The sequence below is a fragment of the Durio zibethinus genome, chromosome 24 (genome assembly GCF_047325235.1).
Source record: "Durio zibethinus cultivar Kanyao isolate XHJ-2024 chromosome 24, ASM4732523v1, whole genome shotgun sequence".
NCBI lineage: Eukaryota > Viridiplantae > Streptophyta > Magnoliopsida > Malvales > Malvaceae > Durio > Durio zibethinus.
This window is the reverse complement of record NC_143185.1, coordinates 19,924,224-19,947,577: the sequence shown is the minus strand read 5'-3', so window position 1 is coordinate 19,947,577 and position 23,354 is coordinate 19,924,224. Positions and strand designations below refer to the sequence as shown.

At 29.8% G+C, this 23,354-nt stretch overlaps 2 protein-coding genes, 1 long non-coding RNA gene and 1 pseudogene across 6 annotated transcripts; 2 read left to right on the top strand and 2 right to left on the bottom strand.

The window, feature by feature from the left end:
- Positions 1–457: 457 nt before the first annotated feature.
- LOC111317126 (putative disease resistance protein At5g66900) lies at positions 458–4,795 on the top strand. Of its 3 annotated transcripts, XM_022919483.2 has the most exons (7): positions 458–645; positions 745–1,392; positions 1,873–2,273; positions 2,482–2,840; positions 3,137–3,348; positions 3,441–4,188; positions 4,523–4,795. In XM_022919483.2, the coding sequence occupies exons 1-7, from the start codon at positions 567–569 to the stop codon at positions 4,773–4,775; spliced, it is 2,700 nt and encodes an 899-aa protein (XP_022775218.2). In that variant the 5' UTR covers positions 458–566; the 3' UTR covers positions 4,776–4,795. The 3 variants fall into 3 exon arrangements, with proteins under 3 accessions (XP_022775218.2, XP_022775220.2, XP_089609507.1); XM_022919485.2 differs by lacking the exon at positions 4,523–4,795 and having other exon boundaries at positions 3,441–4,464; XM_089753381.1 differs by lacking the exons at positions 458–645; positions 4,523–4,795 and having other exon boundaries at positions 663–1,392; positions 3,441–4,464.
- A 28-nt stretch (positions 4,796–4,823) lies between these two features.
- LOC111317127 (uncharacterized) lies at positions 4,824–7,764 on the top strand. The gene is made up of 7 exons (XM_022919488.2): positions 4,824–5,164; positions 5,951–6,065; positions 6,189–6,363; positions 6,708–6,764; positions 6,895–6,951; positions 7,085–7,248; positions 7,481–7,764. The coding sequence occupies exons 1-7, from the start codon at positions 4,824–4,826 to the stop codon at positions 7,598–7,600; spliced, it is 1,029 nt and encodes a 342-aa protein (XP_022775223.2). The 3' UTR covers positions 7,601–7,764.
- Positions 7,765–7,820: 56 nt separating this feature from the next.
- On the bottom strand, positions 7,821–8,997 carry LOC149512027 (uncharacterized). Of its 2 annotated transcripts, XR_016333072.1 has the most exons (6): positions 8,877–8,997; positions 8,731–8,780; positions 8,467–8,571; positions 8,301–8,367; positions 8,168–8,202; positions 7,821–8,080 (listed from the first exon to the last, which is right to left on the bottom strand). It is a non-coding gene; the product is annotated as an uncharacterized LOC149512027 (long non-coding RNA). The 2 variants fall into 2 exon arrangements; XR_016333071.1 differs by lacking the exons at positions 8,731–8,780; positions 8,877–8,997 and having other exon boundaries at positions 8,467–8,699.
- A 424-nt stretch (positions 8,998–9,421) lies between these two features.
- On the bottom strand, positions 9,422–10,034 carry LOC149512026 (peptidyl-prolyl cis-trans isomerase CYP40 pseudogene; annotated as a pseudogene).
- Between the last annotated feature and the right edge of the window lie 13,320 nt (positions 10,035–23,354).

The window sequence follows — 23,354 nt, the reverse complement described above, 5'->3', positions numbered from 1 at the left end:
TATGACTTTGGTAAAACAAATAACTTTGGAATCTAAAAAACTTCTTCTTTTTTTAAAAAGAGGGATTTTTTTTCTTTTTTCAAGTTTTTTCGTTTTCTTCCATCACAAATTAATAAATTATAGTGAAAAAAAATCTTTTTTACTATTTAAAAAATAAAAAATTATGATTTTACTTAAAGATAATAAAATATTTTTAATTAGCTCAATAATTAATATTTTAAAATCATTTTTTACTTTTTAATTAATTTTTATTTTTTATATTTAATTTAAAATTATTAAATAACAATCATAAATTTAGTTATAAATGTATTATTTACATTTGAATAATGAAAATTTTCACTTATTTATTTTAGTAGTGAAGATTTTTCGCTGATTTATTGGCTGTTGGGGCGTGCGTTGGAACAGTAGTGTAAATCCTAAGATGTATACCTTTTGTCCCTTTGTCTGTAACTAAGTCGTTGGATAACTTAAAGTCAACAAGACAACAAACGCTTCCAGAGCTTGTAAGAAGGGAGGAAAATCTTATTAAACCCCAATAATTATAATAATTACTTTCTTCCTCTACAATGAAGCTAAAAGGCTGTAGTCAAAGATTCCAGACCTTAAGGAAATTTCGAAAAGATTCCCAGACCTTAAGGAATAGAGGTGGGTTTTTATTTTATGGCAATTCTTGCCATGTTCAGATGAAAACATTGATATTTCTTGAATTTCCTTTTTGGGTTTCCCTAAAGATTATTATGGCAGGAGCTTTATTCCGAGGAGCTGCTCTAGAGGCTGGTTTTGGGGAGCTGGTTGGAGCGGTTGTAGAAGCCATTAAAACAGCTGTCATGTTCCGTGATGTCTTGGAGGAACTGAAGTCCACGCTATTAGACATTCAGCCAATAATCAAAGACATAGAATCACTCAACAAAGGACTTGATAAGGAGCGCGAAACAAAGCAGCTCATCGAAATCATCCTCAAAGGAAACAAACTTGTCAGTAAGTGCTCTAACATCCAGAGGTGGAACTTCTTCAAGAAGACTTGTTATACATACAAACTTCAAAGATTCAAGGAATCGCTTCAGCGCTTCTGTCAGATTGATTTGCAAATACAGCAAACGAGAGACATTAAAGATGTGCTATTTGGAGTTAAAGGGTTGAGTATGGAAGTGAGAAGATTCAGTTCGAAAGAGGGGTCCGGTAGCGAGAATGGGATGTTTAGTCAGGTTGCAGTTGTGGGTTCATGCAAAGTTCCCGAGCCTCCAGGGAAAGTTGTTGGATTCGATGTACCCTTGGCAGAGCTAAAGGTGAAGCTTTTCAAAGATGGGGTATCAGTCATTGTTGTGTCTGCTCCGGGAGGATCCGGAAAGACAACGTTGGTTAAAGAGCTATGTCGAGATGAAAAGGTCAAAGGTATCATTTCCTGTTCTTAGCTTGTCTATTCTTGACTTTAGTTTCTGGTTCTTGAATTTTTTTATTGTGTGATGGACATCTATTGATTTGTTCATGTCCAATATGGAAACCAGAGTGATTTCCCTGGCTTAATTTGAATATGATGGGGGTCAGAAGAAAATATTTGTTCTGAAAATTCATTTGGAATGTTGTTTTTTGTCAATTTGAATTGAATACCCTGCCATGTAAGACATCGTGCACAGAATAGCTAGATGACTGTTCAAATATTTGGCAAAGAAATTTTGTGAGTCATTTGGACAGTAATTGGGATGTTTTCCCTGGTGTGGTCTTCAACTGGAATCTTACTTAGGCAAGAAATTGAGAAATCTTGGATTCAATTTTACTGAATTCTCATGCTATGGGGGAATATTTTTGTCACTTACAAAACGCTATAAAATATCTATGAAACTTTAGCAGATTTCTAATGCAGTGTTTGAACAGGAAAATTTAAAGAAAACATCTTCTATGTCAATGTTTCGAAGGCACCCAACGTGGAGATCATTTTGCGGAAATTACTCCAAGTTAATGATCATAGAATGCCTGAATTTCAAAGTGAGGAGGATGCCTTGAACCAATTGGAGCAAAACTTAAGGCAAATGGCAACTGATCCCATATTACTGATCCTGGACGATGTTTGGTCTGGATCTGAATCCCTTGTTGACAAGCTCAAGTTTTCATTGCCAGATTACAAGATCTTGGTAACATCAAGATTTGCTTTTGCAAGATTTGATTCTACATATATTTTGAAACCATTACATGATGATGATGCTATGACTCTTTTTCACCACTCTGCATTCTCGCAAAATGGAAATCCTTACATTCCAGAAGATCTCGTGAATAAGGTATTTTTATCAATCTGACGACTTATTTTAACTTTCACTCCTTGTATGAAACATTAAGCACTTTTCTGTTTCATTGTTGATTTGCCTCTATAAGTTAAATTAAAGATCAAAAGGTTCAATTGTTGATATTTGGATACCTAGGTTATTTAATTAGAGTGTTTTCCTGAACCTCCAAAAAATGACTGTAATGTTTTGCGTTGTGTTTTAGGTAATAAAAAGTTGTAAGGGACTCCCACTGGCCCTTGAAGTCGTTGGTAGATCACTTTATGGGCAGCCTGTGGCAGTTTGGCAAAGTAGAGCAAAGCAGCTGTCTAAAGGGCTACCCATCTTTGATTCTAGCTCTGAACTGCTTGCATGTCTTGAAAGCAGTTTAGATGCCCTGGATAGTATGGTAGGATTAAAGGACTGCTACCTGGACCTAGGTTCATTCCCTGAAGATCATATGATTCCTGCCACTGCACTCAGTGATATGTGGGTGGAGCAGCACAAACTTGATGAAGATAATGATGCCTTTGTCATCCTCCATGAATTCTCCATCAGGAATCTGGTTAATCTTGTAGTCATGAGGTATGCTAGTTGGCTTCTACTTTCTATCTATTGTAACTTTAACATCCATGTCCACCCTTCTCAATAATTCCAGCTAGCTATGTTGCTTATTCTACTAGTTATGTTTTTTATTTTCTTCAAATCTATTCATATTATAGGGGTTTATCCTGTTGTAGCCAATAATTCCATTAATCTAAATGCAAATCAAATGGGACAAATCCTCAAACTTGCTTCCTTTATTAGATAGGCACAAAGTTATTAGTTATGGTATACATGTTTGTGTCTTTACCAACAGATTTATTGTTCTTCTTCACCAGGAAAGATGCAAGTGAAGCTGATGGCTACTACAATGACCACTTCATCATGCAGCATGATCTTCTAAGAGAGCTGGTTATCTATCTGAGCAGCTTGGACCCTGTAGAAAAAAGAAAGAGGTTAATTGTAGAACTAAGCAGCAATAATTTTCCCAATTGGTGGTTGGAAGAAAAGCAACCACCTCTTGGTGCCCGCCTCTTGTCTATTTCCACAGGTTGTTATCTGTACCTCTCCAACCTTCAGACACATACACACACATTAAGAAATTTACTCCTACTACTAACTTCTTATGCCGCCTAATCACAGATGAAACATTCTCATTCAATTGGGGCAGCATTCAAGCACCAGAAGTTGAGGTTCTAGTTCTAAATTTTCGGACAAAGAACTACACCTTGCCTGTCTTCATGGAAAAAATGGAGAAATTGAAGGTTTTGATAGTCATGAATAATGGTATCTACCCAACCGAATTAAGTAACTTTCCACTTCTGTGTTCTTTGTCCAATCTAACCAGAATGAGGTTGGAGAAGGTGTCAGTCCCTTCCCTAAGCATGAGCTCTTTACACCTTAAGAATTTGCGAAAAATATCATTGGTTATGTGTAATATAGGTCAAGCTTTTAAGAACGGTACTTACAGGATGTCGGATACTTTTCCAAATCTTTTGGAAATTGACATTGACTATTGTGATGATCTGGTGGAACTGACTGGTGGGTTTTGTGATCTTGTTCAACTGATGAAGCTTAGTATCACCAACTGCCACAAGCTTCGTGCACTGCCTGAAGGCATTGGAAAGCTGGTTAACTTGAAAGTGCTAAGACTAACATCCTGTACTGACCTCATGACCTTGCCTGAGACCATTGGGAGCTTATCCCAGCTTACTGTTCTTGACATTTCCGACTGTCTAAGCATCATCAACATGCCAATCCAGATTGGTGAACTGCACAATCTAAGCAAGCTCTATATGAGAGGGTGCTCCAGCTGTAACCTACCTTCAACAATTAAAAAGCTTCAACATTTGAAGGATGTCATCTGTGATGAGGAGACATCCTATCAATGGTATTCTTTCGAATCTGATCTCACCAATCTAAGGGTAAAAGTTCATGAAGAAGAAATCAACTTAAATTGGCTTCAGACATGTTTATGAGTTTTTTCTTGGATGCTGTATAAGCAACCTTTATTTTCATGTATAAAGCTTTATTTTATGAACATAATGGACTCAATGGACCATGGCAATTCGAGACCAGCGTTGTCACAGTCCTTCTCTCTGAATACTTTAGTCATAGCCATCAAACGATTTGGACCAATTTCAAAGTCGTAGTCTATCCCTAAAGGTAAGTTAAAACAACACTTTATTTTTTTATTATTTTTAATATTGCCGTCAATGTTGTAGGCTCAGGAATTTGCCGCGTGTAAATGCGGCTTTATTTGAAGGAGAAAAAAAAAGAGCAAGGTTTGGATTGGAATTTCAGTGTAAACGCGAGGGCAAATCAGTAAGATTAAAAAATCCGACGAGGAGGGCCGCGAGTGTAAACTTGTGTAGGCCGCACACCCTCAATATTCGCTCCAAACGAGTAACGGGTGAGCCAACCTTTTCACATTTGTTTCGTTTTTCTGCCCGCAACATAATCTTCTCGGCCACCTAAGTTCGGAAAACCGTAGGGAAACAATTATAGGTTCGGATTCCAGCCGGTATGGTGCCGGAATCGGAGCTAATCGCCCGACTCCGGGAGTTCTTGAAAGTATCGGACCTGACCACGACGACGACCGCAATCGTGCGGCGGAGATTGGAGGAAGATTTCGGGATTGATTTATCAGAGAAAAAGAAGTTTATTAGGGAACAAGTCGACTTATATCTCCAAAGCCAGTTCGAAAATGCCCAAGAAGAACAAGAGCAAGAACAAGATGATGAAAATAACGAAGAAGATGATCAGACGGGGAAGATTAAATCAGAGGAAACCGACGGCTCTGATTCGAACGAGGAAGAGGAGGAGAGTGAAAAAGCGAGGAATAAAAGGGCTTCCACAAAGAAAGGGTCAGTTTTTTAATTAATATTTCATAAGCACCTAATCATGCTTTGGGCATTGACACATTTTATTTTATGGAAACATTTTTTTTCCCTTTTTCCGTATAAATTGTAGTAAGATTTCTTAGGTGCTGGTGTTAGATAAATTTTAAAGATGAAATCTTTGTGTTGATTGTAAATTCTTTAAAAGCTTCTCTCTATCCCTTTGTACTTGAAATTTGGCCTTTGGAACAGGAAACAGAGGAGCATTTAAGCTCTGGTTATCATGTTATAAATTTTGAGTCTAAATATGTATATTTCGACCCCTGAGAATCCTGGACAATCTGAATATCTTGTTTTCTTGTCATTCTTTGATGTTGTGGGAGCTGGAAAGAAGGAAATGAGTTGGTCTTAAATTGTAACAATAGAGACTCCATTTTTTCCCTGCAAACAAGATAATTCGCTTGTATTTAAAGATGCCGTCCAGAGTAAATGATTTCTTATCTAAAGTTGCATGTCTGACATGTTGGACAGAATTCTTGTGTAGACTTTTGCTAAAGCTTATACATTGCTATTTCATGTTGGACAGTGAGCATATTTAAAAGTGATTTTGTGTGAAGTGGTGATCTTATATCAGCAGCTTATTGTCTCCTCGAATCCACTAATTTATCTAGAATATACCTAGGCCAAGAATTTTCGTTCTACATTGTCATGCAAGCATTTTAGTTTAGTAGGGTGCTGAATCAGAGGTTGCAATTGTCATCAAAATTATGGTTGCTAGTTTATGAATTTATGGTTGTTTTATTTACTATATAGGTCAAAAAGAGTCAACAACGAAGTTAAAAGAAGAGGAGGTGGTTTTAACAAAGTATGTAGCCTTTCCCCACAACTTCAGGAGCTTGTAGGAGTCTCTACATTGGCGAGGACTGAGGTACCTCTAAAACATCCTGAAATTTCTTTTTAGCTTCTTGTTAATTTCATAATTAAGGAAGTAGCATTGTTCTAATTAAGGAAGTAGCATTGTTCTAAACTTTCTGATTTATATTGGTGCTAGGTAGTCAAGCAAATATGGGCTTATATCAGACAGAAAAATTTGCAAGACCCAGATAACAAGAAAAACATAATTTGTGATGAGCCTTTATATGCACTTTTTGGTGTACGTTCCATTGACATGTTTCAAATGAACAAAGCCCTGTCAAAGCATATCTTGCCCTTGGATTCAGATGAAGGTACTAGCATATCTGTCCGTTCTACCATTTTGCATTTGCTGAACTTTTTTAGATAGTGTCATTTGATATATTAGATTTTGGGCTCAAATTTCCTTACTTTTTTTGAAATTGTGAAACTGCTGAGACTCTTCAGAATTGGCTATTGTTGTCACCTTGGAATTATTATTTTTCATCTCACTCTCTCTCCCTCTGGAAATATGGGGCATTATTTACTAATTTTCAACTAAATCAAGGAAGAATATCTTTTGTGTCTTGATCAATATGCTGCAAATGTTTTATAATGCAAATCTACCGATTATCTTTATGAAGTGCTAAATTTAACTATATTGGCTTTCTTGTCACAGTTGTTTCAGTCAAGTCAACAGAGAAGGAAAAGCAACTTAAACATGATAGAGAAGAAGGTATGGATTGTAAATGACTATAAAAAGGTCTTCTGTGCAGAACTTGTTCTGCATGACATGAGGAGTTAGTATGGCTTACATTCACAACTTGTCTATAACAAATTTAACTATATTGGATTTCATGTCACAGTTGTTTCAGTCAAGTTAACGGAGAAGGAAAAGCAATGTAAGCATGAGAGAGAAGAAGGTATGGATTGTAAATGACTAAATAAAGGTCTTCTATGCGGAACTTGTAAACAAAGAAGGTATGTTGATTGAAAGTTCACCATTTTAGGTTCTTGACGTTTCTGTTGTTGCTGTTTTCTTCTTTGACATTTCAGATCCAGATGAGCCACAAAGAAAGGAAAAACGACAAAAGGGATTTCTTGCTCCTCTTCAACTTTCAGATGCTCTAGTAAAATTTCTGGGTACTGGAGAAAATGAGCTTACACGGGCTGTTGTAATAAAGAGAATGTGGGATTACATAAAAGAACACAACCTCCAGGTATTTTATTGCCCACCATGCAATATACCATAGTAGCCTTTGACTTATTTTATTGATCATAACGCTGCATAATAGTAGTCTACTCACTATAGTCATTCTTTATTGAACATTTTGGTATCCATTTATCTATCAGTTGAATCTGCTATTTTTGAGTTGGGTATATAATATGGTACTGGGTTTCAAAAACAACAAGAATTTTTATGTCCAAACTTTTCTTTACTTTTTCATGAAGGATCCATCTGACAAGAGGAAAGTAATATGTGATGAGAAGCTGAAAGAACTGTTTGATGTTGAAACCTTCCATGGCTTCACAGTTACAAAACTCTTGGCTGCTCATTTTCTCAAGACCTGACAGTCAGATGCTTCAACATTGTTTTTGTTAAGCTCAAGAGAAACAAGGGTTTTTCTCCGAGACAGTTTCCTGTTTCCAGTCTTTTCCTTGTAGTTTTTTTTTTTTTTTTTTAATGTTTGGCAATAGAAAACCTGAAATTTAATTCATTGTTTTTCCTCTCCAAAGACTGTCAATGGGATTTTCGAACTTTTAAAATTTTAACTAATTACATAACAGGTAATTAGTAGCATAAATAAAGCTTAAAACCACATATATAACAGATTAACAATTAGTCTAAAGAAAAATTTAAAAATAAAACGAAAACAGAGGCATCATGCTCATAGTCCAAATCAAGCAAAACACTCCTGAACTCACATCAGAGAAAAAGCATATTGAAATCAGTTTCCTTGAGATCTAAACTAATTAAACCAGGTGCCACACCTCTTCACTTGGTTTGCAGCATTTGTCCTCGGGTAATTTTTTGCCATGCCTTTCAGACGTCTGCAACCAGATGAATTGGAAACAAAGTCAATGGGAAATGGACATAAAAGAAAAAGAAAAAGATAGAAAATAGGTAATTTAACTAACCTTCTCCTTCACACTGTTCAACTCCAAAATTCTCACTACAATCAGAAAACAGGTAATGTCCAATATTATGGATATATAGCAGTGATGATCATGAAGCAGGAATACAAGTCAAAAGTTGAAGAAATTAACCTACCTTCATTTGGTTTGAATTTCATTGCTTCTTCAAGGGACTGGGCGGCAGCGTTCAAGTTATAAAGTGCCTTGTAAGCCCAAGACAAATAGGATCACATGCATATTGAGATTAATTTTGGACATGTTACCCGTAGACATGTTTAGATGGAAGATAATGGGAGACTAACCTTGGCTTGCAAAAGCAAAGCTTCCATCTTCTCTTTTCCCTCGTGCACTCGAGAGAGAATTTCTGACAAAGCTTCTTTTGGATTTCCTAACTCTAATCCACAGGCCTAAGGTAAAGGAAATAATATAGATCAGTGAGTTTATATGTTAAAGAATCAAATAGCAAAGAGAAATTTGAAGGAAACCAATTTTATATCAGGTGATTTAAGTAGGTCAACAGGACATATGAATTATTTTCTTTTAAAGTGATAAATAAAATAGCTTACAGCACTCTGCAAAGATAGTTGAGACTACAACTTTGCCAAATGTGATGCATCTGTAAGTTCAGAAAAATAAACTTATTAGGCATATTAAATCATCAAATTGGCAAAATCTTGTTGATTGAAATTGCTAAAAGGAAAATGAAATTTACCTCCATTGTTGTATTCTCGTGCACATCTTACATTATCAATGCACAAAGTCATATTCAAATAACGTATTGCCTTTTCAGATTTCTTAAGAGCCATCTTATAGTTTTTGGCCTACATATGCAGCACGCAATATCAACATTCCAGGGCAAAGGAAATCAATAATATGTGATCAAATCATCACTAAATATAAAATTTACTTACACCAAGAATAAGCAGAATTTAATTAAAAAAAAAAAAAGAACCATTGTCTATAACTCACACGGAACGAGTTCATGTAATGGCAGATCCAGATTTTATTTTTTTTTTGGAAATATCTATTTATAATATAAATGAAAAACTATCGATTGAAATGATGTGCAAGAGAAAATTTTAGTCTACTACCTTATGTAAGTGTACTGCTTTATCCTTGATAGTAGAGGCAGCACCTTTCCACCATTGGTAATCACAAGGCTTACTGTCGATGTCGTGAGGCCAATCCAAGAATAAATCGCCATCACCAAAATAATTTTTAAGGCCATCATCTTCACCATACCGAATTTCTCCACAATCACATAGAGTCAGCCTCAACAGGACGATTCTTCTCACCAGCAGGCACCTTCTGAATTGTTTTTAACAAACCTATTCCCTTAACAACTTTCCCAATCACCACATTTTTGGAATCAAGTTCCAAACAAGGAGCAGTTGTTATAAGGAATCGTGAGCCGATTGTAGAATTAGGACCTTGAATAACCATAGAGAGCAAACCTTTCTTGTCATGTTTTAAGTAACAAGTTTCAGCGACAAAACTTAACCCATAGATGGATTCGCCACCAGAGCTCGATGAAATGTCTCCACCTACTACCATGACACCATTTATGATTCTATCAAAACGAGCATTCTGCAAGAAATTTCCCAAACTAGCAATTAGCATTAGTAGTAAATATATAACCAATGAACAAATTGAAATGAAAATTACCTTGTAATGGTTTGGTTTTAGTTTTAGTACTATAACCTTTCTCTCCAGCGCATAGTGCCCAGAAATTTTGACAAGCTTGAGGAGCCAAATTTTTGTATAGCTCAATGACGATCCTTCCCTGACGCTCTCCTCCAATGGCAATGTCAAGAAAACACTTGGGATTGCTTGCGGATTCAGATTCCTCAAGCCAATGTTTGAGTCCCATTAGACTTACACAAACCAAAAAGAATAGCCAAAAACTCAAACTAAAAAAGCCATGATTCTTAAATATGACTCCTAAACTGGCACCACTGTAAAAATTGAAGAGTTCAAAGTCTTTGGATGGACGAGTCAAGCGAATGATGCTCAATAAATAGACAGCAAACGAGAAGGTGACGATTAAACTCGCAGGTTTTTGATCTTGAAACTGTTGAAACAGGACTGACAAAAGTAACATCACACTACATCGAATCATTTTTCCTAGCGGTCCACATCGATGTTGCCATAACCATGCCATACTATCATCCATGGCAAGCATGTTTAACATTTGAGCAGGCTCTAACCACACAAGAACCCATTGGGGATAGTATGGTCCCAAGTATTTAACACCAAATTTGGTGAATAAGAGAGACATACACCCCCGCCGCTGAAGCTACACAAGCTAAAACGCACCAAAAAACTTTACTGGTTTCAAGCATTTGTTTGATTTTGATAATTGACAAAGTCCTGAACGCAGATTTTAAGATGAAAACAATAGTTGTGACAAAAAGGACACAATAAAATGCCAAAGTTTGTTGTCCAACACCACAAGTATTTCTTATCACAACAACACTTAAATTATTCCGGGGGCGCGCCATCTCTGAATAAAGAAATCACTTAATAAGAAAACAAGAACAAAAAAATCAAAGATTATGAAAAATATATGCCTCAAATCCCCTATTCCTCGGCTTCTAACCCTTTCTATGAGTTTTTTTATTTTATTTTATTTCCTGATGCAACTATTCTACAGGGAATGATTCTAAAGCTTTTTAATCTATCAAAAACTCCTGATTTAAAAGACTGAATTTTAGATAGACTCTAAACTCTCCGGTAGATTAGATTAAATTATGGAAATTTCAAACTTTACTAATAGATTAACCTTAATAATTTATTTTTAATTAATTTTTATAAATTTACCTTAATAAGATAATTATCGATCCTCTAATATCCTTATGGAATGAAATACTCCACAATCATTGTATAAGAATCAAAATTTCTGTAAAAAAAATCCCAAAATTTTAGGATTTAATTTAAAGCTTAAATCAAGGTCATTAAAAAGAGAAAATGGATGAGTGGAGTGTTCCGGCCCACAGCATATCTCTAAAATGGCCAGGGAAGGCATTGATGATCCTTGGACTTCTTTTAGACCCATCGATCATCTCATTGGGCTCTAACCAATGTAGATGTTATTCTATCTAATTTTTTTGTAAAACAATGTATATACTATTATTTATAAGAATAATTACCATTGAATAAGTAATAAGTTATCAAAATTATACTTACGCTTGTCAAAAACAAAAACAAACATTTCACTTTCTTGATTAAACTATAGAAAGATTTATATAATTAAAATAAAGATATGTTACGTGAAAACCAAATGATTTTATCAAATTTAGATTTGAGATTAAATCAATTATAGTTATGGTAAATCTCTTCAAGATAAAGAGAAGGCATGTGTTTTTTTTTTTTTTTTTAATGTGGTTTAAAACTATGCTAATGGGTTTCTTTATTATCTCAACCAAGAAATTAAATTTTAGCTAAAAAAATAAAATTGAGCTCTAAGTGTTATGAAGAGAAAACCTAAGGTAACGGAGGAGTAAAAAATAAAATGAGCCTTACAATATTTGATACGGGATTCAAAATTTTAAAAAGAGAATAACATGATTCTTTAAGAGGTCATTTGATAATGTATTCGTTTTTGTTTTAAACTTTTTTTAAATTGGAAATAAAAACTTATTTAGTAGGTTATTTTTGTTTTTGGTTTTTGAAAATTGAAAACAAAGTTTTGAAAATTTTTGAAAATTATTCAAAATAGAAAAATTGGATTTTCAATTTTTTGAAAACAATTTGACACTATTACTGTATTGATACTATTTACAGAAATTACAATTAAACCACTATAATAATCTACAATTATTTTATTAATAAAATAATATTTTTACTATATAAATATTGTATTAATAAATGATATTATATTCATAAATAATAAATTATATTAACATTATTATATATTATTAATAACAAGCTGAGTCTAAAAATTATAATAATTTTCTTTTACATATTTTTATTTTCACATTTACAAAACAAAAATATTCTATTTAATCATATTTTCAAATTCAATAAATTAAAAATAAAATGAAATATTTAAAAATCTAAAATCTAAAATATACAATAATATCAAATAATCCCTAAATTTGCACAGTTGGTCAAGCAACTATCTTTAGTGTAGATACGTATTTTGTCCTCCAAATAATAATAATAATAAAATTAATAATAAAAAAAGAAAAAAAAGTCAAAACAAAAAAAATATTATGTTTCAACTTTGACAACTGAAATCAAACTGTCAGAATGAGTTTTTTCTCCCATGATACTGACTAACTTGACAGCATAAAATCCGATGATCAAAAGTCATCAGATAGATCTCCAAAATTTTTCATAAAAAATCTCAAAATATCTGATATTTGAATTTCAAAAACTTTATAAATGAAGCTAAGTTTTGCAAAAAAAAAAAAAAAAAAAACCAAACAAACAAAAAACAAAGAAGAATACATGACAAAAAAAAAAGAGGAGAAAAAAACCTAAGCGAACACTATAAAAAAAAAAGAGAGAAGTCTGAGCCAAAAAAATACAAGCAAGCAAAAAAAAAAAAAAAACCACAATCCTTTTATCAAAGAAAAACCACCAATAGATTTTTTTTTGGTTTGCAGAAACAAAAAAAAATGAGAACTAAAAACTTCATCTAGAAGGCTTATGATTTTGTTTTTTTTTTAAGAATAAAGGTCAAGGAGATTGCATAAAATTTTTTTTTGAAATTTTTTTTAAATTTTTTGAGTTGTTGAAAATTAAAAAAATTTGAATTTTTTTACAATAGTTGAATTTTTCGACAACCAAAATCTAAAAAATACATCAAATTTTAGAAATTTTTTATTTTTTCAGCACTATTTCAGATTCTGACCACCGGTGCACAATGGTGATTGGCCAAAATCTGGATTACTACGGTAGCTCGTGAGGGAGATAAATTTTTAGAGAGAGAAACTCTAAAGGGTAAAAAGAGAGAAAAAATAAAACAAAAATAAATCTTTTATAAACACACTAAAACAACATCATTTTGATGTCTTAACCCACTTCCAACTTACGTAGGATCCATACGTCAACTCTCACACCGACCCGTTTGGTAGGTCTCCAAAAAAGAAGTATTGAACTGCCACCCAATAATTATAACAAATCAAATCATAACCCTTTGCCCTTGCCTTTTTAACCTATGCCCATCATTTAAGTTTTTAGCTCTCACCTTTTCTTTTCTCTTTCAATTTCTTTGTTTTTCTCTACTTACATGCATGGCCCCAAAATTTTACATAAAATCATAAATTACCTTTAATTATTTACTATTACAATTAAGTAGAAGAAAGTTACTCAAGACAAAAATAAAATAGAGAAAATAATTATTTGAGCAAGTTAGGTTGCGATCAAATATAATTGATTATTATGCCCATAGGACAAAATAGATAAAATGCATTACTTTTAGCTATTTGTATTTACACAAAATTATCAAGCATAAAAGACAAAATAGACATAAAGATTACCAAATATAAAAAAAGAAAATATATATTACTACTTTTAACAATATACAGTAGAAATTAGATTATTTTTTATTTATTATTCTTAGTTTTAATTTATTAAAATTAATGATTAAAAAAATATATAATATAAAAAAAATTTATACTAAATTGATCTTTCTTTTTATCTTCTATATGCACACAAATTAATTAATAATTGAATTTCCAAACTTTACAAGCAAATTAAATAAATATGATTTAAATTAAAGACCAAATCTAGGTCCATTAAAAAGAGAAAATGGGTTTTGGATTAACGAAGTGCTCCTGCCCGTGTAACTTGCAGAAGCCAAGCCCACAGCATATTTCCCAACATAGACAATGGATGCATTGTTGATCTAGCACTTTTTTAGGCCCATCGATGATTCTGTTGGGCTCCAAGTCAATATACAATTTATTTTATTTTATTTTATTTATTTAAACAATGGGTATATTTTTATTTAATAGTTAGCTTAAAATCATTACAGTATTTATTTTGAATTACTCGAATGTTAATGTATCTTTAGAAATAACACTTATGAGTTTCTTTTTATAAGAGTAAATTACAACATCTTAATATTGGATGGTGTGAACGGTGCAATCCAAAATGAAAAAAAAAAAGAAGAAAAAAACAATCGATTCAATTAAAATGCAAAATTTCAATTAAAACGTAAATTTTTTTTTAAAAAAATATTACAACAAAGATTGTATTATAATAATAAGTGAGAACGTTGCAGATGTTAAAATTTAAAATTTATTAGATTTAATTTTTTAAAAGTAATTATATAAATTAATTGAATTAAAATTAAAATTTATTTTAAAATATTTTTTCTTTGAATAAGCATTTTTTAAATCGTTTCTAGAAAGAACCCTTAAAAAATCTTTCCAAATCCATATAATATCCGAGTAATTTAGATTTTAAAGTATGCAATAATAATTAGTGCAAAAGTTAAACTCTATGCAATTACAAAGTTATGAAACCGGTTGGTAATTGGTAGAGCTCATATTTAGTGATATATATTTCAGCACAAAAATAAATAAAAATATCTGAGAACAAACAAAAAATAAACGTAAAAACAAATATTTCAGCAAAAAAAAAAAGCAATAAAATTGTGAGGGCAAAATTAAAATAATACCAATCCTTGTATAGTAGTAGAATTTAAAGTGAAGAAAAAAAGGTAGTAAAGTGGCTTGATGGGACCTGTTGTATCGTATATTATAAATCAGTCCACGATAAATTTAGAATATATGTAGCAGTAGGCACAAGTGCAAGGAGATCATTTATCCCTCTATGCAAAAGTATCCTTTTGTTTTTTTGTTATAAAGAATTTTCATTGAGTTTTTCGGTGAGTCCATGCAAAAAGGCCTGTCGAATTGATGGGCAACATTAGGCGTATAGGATTTTATCACCTTTATCGCAATAGTAGGAATACCATTTGTCTTTTATCTTTCTCCTTTCAAAATTACCTCTTTCCTTTGGTTGTGTTTTTTTGGTGAAACAGAGGTTTTTCTTGAGGCATTACTGCTCTTGTCTGTGTTGCATGTACTTCGTTTGTCTTTTTATATTTTGATGGCATTTCCTTCTTCCCATTCACTACTTTATGCCCTATGGACACCCTCTGCTTTCAATAAAAACACAAATTTACCTTCGGCCGCATCTAACATTTTGGCAATTGGCATTAGTTTCTTTGCCATGCTTTTAACTAAGATTCTAATTAATTTTAAAATTAATTAATTAGATTTTAATATAATTTTAATGGATTTGATTCATTAAATTTTAAAATTAATTTTTTGTTATTATTTCAATATAATTATTAATGTAATTAATATAAAATAATTGTTTTTATTTTATAATAAAAATATATAATCAATTTCAATTCAAATTTTTTTTAATATTTGTTTGAATCCATTTTATATTTGTGACTAATGCAATGCACGGAATTAATTAATTAATTAATTTTGTATATGTATAAATTAGTATTTTTAAAAATTTTATATTTAAAATTTTAAAATTTATAACAAATAAAAGTTATATATTTGATTAACTCTTCAAAAAAATAAATTTTAAAAAATAAAATGACATATTTTACTTTTCACAATCGTTATTTGCAATAATATATATTAAATATTTATATTTACTCAAATTTAAAAATAAAAAGAGAATTTATTTTGACTAAATATATATAATATATATACTAATTAGATTTTAACTCATGCATGAAAGTAATTCGCATTGAATTAATTTACTTATTTATTGTGTGTGTATATATATATATATATATGAATATTTTTTTAAAATTATTGGGGTATTAGTTTAATATTATTGGTATATATTATTTTATATGAATACACATATATTCAGTACGATTATTTGAGAAAAGTATATTAATATGGTAACGTTATCGATTTCAAATTTGGATGTGTGATCAATTTATTGAAATACAATAATGTTTATAATGTAAATTTCAAAATTTAATTCATAGTATCACATATATAAATCAAATGCTATCTAGGCATAAACCTACAACTGACTTCACATATATAATTAAATCAAAGTATTTTTTATGAGATTATTGAAGGTGTTTTTAACAAGAAAACGCCTTCAATAATCCCTAACAACATATTATTAAAGTCACTTTTGACCAAAATCGCATTCAATAATACTTTATGAAAATTTATTGATTGGATTATTGAAGTCATTTTTCTACCGAAAACACCTTTAATATTCTCTCTCCATAATTTTTTAAATTAATTGGTGAAAGTGTTTTTGCCCAAAAAATACCTAGAATAATCCCTTACAAATAATCCCTTCACAAATCCAAAAAAAGTTAAAGGGAGGGATCAAACCTATAACCTTATGGTTAACAACAGTATGATCTTTAAATTTTGATAGGATATTTATTGAAGGCGTTTTAACCAAAAACGCTTTCAATTTTCAAGAAATTATTAGAGGCCTTTAATAATCGCATATATTTTTCTATGAGGGGATTATTCAAGACGTTGTTTGCCAAAAATACCTTCAATAATTCCCTATCCATTTTTTTAACTGGATTATTCAAGCCATTTTCTGTCAAAAATACCTTCAATATTTATTCAAATTTTTAAAACAGGATTATTCAAGGTATTTTAGTTGATAAACGTTGCAATATCAAATCTTTGGTAGCATTTGTAAGTAAAAATATCACTATTTCAATATTTAATGACGTTTTAATAATAAACGCCTTAAGTTTTATAAAAACGCAGAAGTTAATGACGTTTGTAAGTGAAATGTCGCTATAAAACTGTGACTAATCTTCTATTTTCTTATAGTGCATGTTGGTGAAAAGTGCAGCCTTAAGTATGATTGGGCTAGTTTGGTGTCTACTCCTATGAACACCAAGGGCTCAAATGTGCTGAGTATGATGACAGTAACATTGTGTTTGGCAGAGTTATTAAGGGGATGGATCTTTTAAAAGAAGTTCAAAAAGTATCTTGTGATAACGAGTATAGACCCTTAAAGCTAATAATAATCCTCAACTATGGAGAGGCTTTAGGAAGGAAAGATGATTCCATCAATAACGTATTTGGTGAAGATAACTTTTATCCAAATTGGCTTGAAGACATTCTTGTCAAGGGAAAAAGGTTTACTTGGTGGTTGGCTACTGTGTGTGCTCTCTCCATGCTTGGATCAATGGAGGAGAAGGTAATTAATTTCATTTTTAAATTTGTGTTAGAATTTTTTATGCAAGTGAAGTTAGTTTTAATCTCATGTATTTATGGTTTTGCTTGTACAACATATGAGAAATTATGAAAAGGCCTTGGTAAAATACAAGAAAGCTCAGTGTTAGTTAGTTGTCTGTTACAATGACCAAGTTGTTGGAAAGGGTAAAATATTCTTATATATTTTAATCAATCAGTCAAATATTCTATTATTTTAATATAATTACGTAAATGCATAACTTACCTTGCAGCAAGTGATTCAATACTAAAGGAATTCAAATATAAAGTTTCCAAATTAATTGATGTAAGTATACTATCTTTATGATTTTTTTTTTTTTGGTATTATATATGCACAAGGGTTATCTATACTAACTTAAAAGTTAAGAACAAAGAAAATAAAAACTTAGTATTTTTCCATTAATGTACGTATATGCCTTCTCACTTGTAGTTATGTCATGTATTTTTATTCTATGAATGATTCCATTAAGACTATTTGGGAAAACTAAGAGAACCGAAGATGCAATTGGTTATAGATGGCTGATGGATGGAGCATATGGACCATGTAAAAAGTTAGGACAGATAAAGAGGAAGAAGAAAAAGAAATATGATGGTGAAGTTGTTTTTAATGTCTTGACTGGACATTTTTGCCTATTAGTTTGCCAACTAGTAGTAGTATTGGTAGTACGTAGTATATTTTGTTTGAAGACAAAATATGTGCGAGTGACATTGGTCTTTCATGATAAATAGATATTTTGATTTAGGTAATTAAACTTCTTATGATAATTTTATATTTGTTTTTATATTTTATTTTAAATCCATATATTATTGTTGCACAATTTTAACTTGGTATCATCAAAGTATGTGATATAATAATAATAATAATAATAATAATAATAATAATAATAATTCTCATAAGATAGACAAAAAGTTTTTATTTTATAAAAAAAAGTGATTTTTATGATATTTTTGTTCAAATTTCATTTCAGCAAATTGATTTTATTTGTTAGACAACTTGAACAACTGATCTCATACATAATGTAAAATAAGCTAGTGTATCGAAAAGGCAGCCATTATGTGTACACTATGATTTATTTATAGTTTGGATTATATATTAAGTTTGTCGGTGCCTTGAAGCACATTCTTTTTAAACATTTGCATTTTAATTTATAATTATAACTGTTATGTTTTTATTTTATTAATAACTCTATTAGGGCTATTTAAAAAACTATTTTAACTTGGTATTAAAGTATGTGATTTGCTATATATATATATATAATAATTAGATTGTAACTAATGCAATGCACGAAATTAATTAATTAATTAATTAATTTTGTATATGTATAAATTAGTATTTTTAAAAATTTTATATTTAAAATTTTAAAATTTATAACAAATAAAAGTTATATGTTTGATTAACTCTTCAAAAAAATAAATTTTAAAAAAATAAAATGACATATTTTACTTTTCACAATCGTTATTTGCAATAATATATATTAAATATTTATATTTACTCAAATTTAAAAATAAAAAGAGAATTTATTTTGACTAAATGTATATAATATATATAATAATTAGATTTTAACTTATACGATGTACGAAAGTAATTCGCATTGAATTAATTTACTTATTTATTGTGTGTGTGTATATATATATATATATACATATATATATATATACATATATATATACATATATATATATGAATTTTTTTTAAAATTATTGGGGTATTAGTTTAATATTATTGGTATATATTATTTTATATGAATACACATATATTCAATACGATTATTTGAGAAAATTATATCAATATGGTAACGTTATCGATTTCAAATTTGGATGTGTGATCAATTTATTGAAATACAATAATGTTCATAATGTAAATTCTAAAATTTAATTCATATTACCACATATATAAACCAAATGTTATCTAGGCGTAAACCTACAACTGACTTCAAATGTTTTTTTGGCATAAACATACAACTGATTTCACATATATAATTAAACCAAAGTATTTTTTATAGGATTACTAAAGGTGTTTTTAGTAAGAAAACGCCTTGAATAATCCCTAACAACATATTATTAAAGGCGTTTTTTTATCAAAATCGCATTAAATAATCCTTCATGAAAATTTATTGATTGGATTATTAAAGGTATTTTTCTACCGAAAACACCTTTAATATTCTCTCTTCATAATTTTTTAAATTGATTGGTGAAAGTGTTTTTTTCCAAAAAATACCTAGAATACTCGCTTACAAATATTCCCTTCACAAATCTAAAAAAAGCTAAAAAGAGGGATCAAACTTACAACCTTATGATTAACAACCGTATGATCCTTAAATTTTGATAGGATATTTATTAAGGACGTTTTGACCAAAAACGCTTTCAATTTTCATGGAATTATTAGAGGCCTTTAATAATCGCATACATTTTTCTATGAGGGGATTATTCAAGACGTTGTCTGTCAAAAATGCCTTCAATAATCCTATATCCATTTTTTAATTAGATTATTCAAGCCATTTCTATAAAAAAATGCCTTCAATATTTATTCAAAATTTTAAAACAGGATTATTGAAGGTATTGTAGTTGATAAATGTTGCTAATATCAAGTCTCGGGTAGTATTTATAAGTAAAAATGTTGCTATTTCAATATTTAATGACGTTTTAATAATAAACGCCTTAAGTTTTATAAAAACAGAGAAGCTAATGACGTTTGTAAGTGAAATGTCGCTACAAAACTGTCACTAATCTTCTATTTTCTTATAATGCATATTGGTGAGAAGTGCAGCCTTTAGCATGATCGGGCTAGTTTGGTGTCTACTCCTATGAACACCAAGGGTTAAAATGTGCTGAGTATGATGACAGTAACATTGTGTTTGGCAGAGTTATTAAAGGGATGGATCTTTTAAAAGAAGTTCAAAAAGTATCTTGTGATAACGAGTATAGACCCTTAAAGCCGATAATAATCCTCAACTATGGAGAAGCTTTGGGAGGGAAAGATGATTCCATCAACAACCTATTTGGTGAAGATGACTTTTATCCAGATTGGCCTGAAGACATTCCTGTCAAGGGAAAAAGGTTTACTTGGTGGTTGGCTACTGTGGGTGCTCTCTCCATGCTTGGATCAGTGGAGGAGAAGGTAATTAATCTCATTTTTAAATTTGTGTTAGAATTTTTTATGCAAGTGAAGTTAGTTTTAATCTCATGTATTTATGGTTTTGCTTGTATGACAGATGAGAAATTATGAAAAGGCCTTGGTAAAATACAAGAAAGCTTAGTGTTAGTTAGTTGTCTGTTACAATGACCAAGTTGTTGGAAAGGGTAAAATATTCTTATATATTTTAATCAATCAGTCAAATATTCTATTATTTTAATATAATTAAATAAATGCATAACTTACCTTGCAGCAAGTGATTCACTATTAAAGGAATTCAAATAAAGTTTCCAAATTAATTGATATAAGTATACTATCTTTATGATTTTTTTTTTTTGGTATTATATATGCACAAGGGTTATCTATACTAATTTAAAAGTTACGAACAAAGAAAATAAAAACTTAGCATTTTTCCATTAATGTACGTATATGCCTTCTCACTTGTAGTTATGTCATGTATTTTTATTCTATGAATGATTCCATTAAGACTGTTTGGGAAAACTAAGAGAACCGAAGATGCAATTGGTTATAGATGGCTGATGGATGGAGCATATGGACCATGTAAAAAGTCATGACAGATAAAGAGGAAGAAGAAGGAGAAATATGATGGTGAAGTTGTTTTTAATGTCTTGACTGGACATTTTTGCCTATTAGTTTGCCAACTAGTAGTAGTATTGGTAGTATGTTGTATCTTTTGTTTGAAGACAAAATATGTGCAAGTGACATTAGTCTTTAATGATAAATAGATATTTTGATTTAGGTAATTAAACTTCTTATGATAATTTTATATTTGTTTTTATATTTTATTTTGAATCCATATATTATTGTTGCACAATTTTAACTTGGTATCATCAAAGTATGTGATATAATAATAATTATAATAATAATAATAATAATAATAATAATAATAATAATAATAATAATAATAATAATAATAATAATGTATGTTAGGGAATCAACACATATTTTTCTCATAAGATAGACAAAAAGTTTTTTACTTTATAAAAAAAAAGGCGATTTTTATGATATCTTTTTTCAAATTTCATTTCAGTAAATTGATTTTATTTGTTAGACAACTTGAACAAGTGATCTCATACATAATGTAAAATAAGCTAGTGTATCAAAAAGGCAGCCATTATGTGTACGCTATGATTTATCTATATTTTGGATTGGATATTAAGTTCGTCGGTGCCTTAAAGCACATTCTTTTTAAACATTTGCATTTTAATTTATAATTATATCTGTTATGTTTTTATTTTATTAATAACTCTATTAGGGCTATTTAAAAAACTATTTTAACTTGGTATTAAAATATGTGATTTGCTATATATATATATATATAATAATTAGATTGTAACTAATGCAATGCACGAAATTAATTAATTAATTAATTTTGTATATGTATAAATTAGTATTTTTAAAAATTTTATATTTAAAATTTTTAACAAATAAAAGTTATATATTTGATTAACTTTTCAAAAAAATAAATTTAAAAAAATAAAATGACATATTTTGCTTTTCACAATCGTTATTGGAATAATATATATTAAATATTTATATTTACTCAAATTTAAAAATAAAAAGAAAATTTATTTTGACTAAATATATATAATATATATAATAATTAGATTTTAACTCATACGATGCACGAAAGTAATTCGCATTGAATTAATTTACTTATTTATTGTGTGTGTGTGTGTGTGTGTGTGTGTGTATATATATATATATGAATATTTTTGAAAAATTATATTCAAAATTTTAAAATTTGTAACAAATAAAAGTTATATATTTGATTAACTCTTAAAAAAATAAATCTCTTTAAAAAAATAAAGTAACATATTTTACTTTGCAAAATACTTATTTGCAATAATGTATATTATATATTTATATTGAATAAAATTTAGAAATAAAGAGAATTTATTTTGATAAGATAAAAATTTAAATATATTTATATGTGGTTGGTCAATTAACTATTTATAGCATTTCTATTTTAATAAAACACATATTTTGGTTTTTGTTAAAGTGATACTGCTTGTGGTGCTAGTAACTTGTTTATGGTGTATTTAGTTTTTAATTTGACGATTTTGTAATAGACAATATTTTCTTTATAAGCATAATAACACTTTAATTCTTCATATGACATTTTGACAATGGGTAATAATTTTTTTATAAACACATAAAATACGTCACAAGCTATAGATCACGAGCTTACTTTTAGAAAACCCACCAAAACAAAATAAAAAAAGTACTAAAAATTGTGCAAAATATTATTTATTTACTTAATTACATTATAATTACAACGGTTAATATTAGAGATTGATATGTTTTATGCACGCCATTTTTAGCACATGTTATTGTTTCATTATTTAAGTCATTGATAAAATAATCTAAATCCCCTTAGTCGTCCATTAAATATTTCATTAAAATTTATGGAAAACAATCAGTTCACCCTTTGAACTTTGAAGGATTCAAAATTCTTGATCGCTAATGTGGTATTCTTAAAAAATGGCATTTGGTGTTTCTCTTTTTTTTTTTTTTTCCTTAGTTAAAAGAAAACGTGATTTTCAAGAAATAAAAGCTTAAAAGTGTTGCTAGACATACAAAAAATGACCAATCTATCTTTGAAATAGACATCACAAGTGCAACCCATAAAATACTTGTCAAGTTAGACGTTTGAAAACTGAGGTATTGAGTTGCCACCTAATAATTACATGTATCAAATCACAGAAGTTTTTGTCCTTGTCTTTATTTAGGTTTTTAGCTGTTTCTTTTTTTTTTTCAATTTCTTTGTTTTTTTACCTACCTACATGTCTATGCGTTTGTTTGTTTTTCTTTACTTGAATGC

Bases quoted from the DNA above. Each gene is read 5' to 3' on its own strand.
- LOC111317126 (XM_022919483.2), top strand. From the start codon at position 567: ATGAAGCTAAAAGGCTGTAGTCAAAGATTCCAGACCTTAAGGAAATTT. The intron at 1,393-1,872 runs GTATCATTTCCT...GTGTTTGAACAG, and splicing joins TCGAGATGAAAAGGTCAAAG to GAAAATTTAAAGAAAACATC. The intron at 2,274-2,481 runs GTATTTTTATCA...GTTGTGTTTTAG, and splicing joins CAGAAGATCTCGTGAATAAG to GTAATAAAAAGTTGTAAGGG.
- LOC111317127 (XM_022919488.2), top strand. From the start codon at position 4,824: ATGGTGCCGGAATCGGAGCTAATCGCCCGACTCCGGGAGTTCTTGAAA. The intron at 5,165-5,950 runs GTCAGTTTTTTA...TTTACTATATAG, and splicing joins AGGGCTTCCACAAAGAAAGG to GTCAAAAAGAGTCAACAACG. The intron at 6,364-6,707 runs GTACTAGCATAT...TTCTTGTCACAG, and splicing joins GCCCTTGGATTCAGATGAAG to TTGTTTCAGTCAAGTCAACA.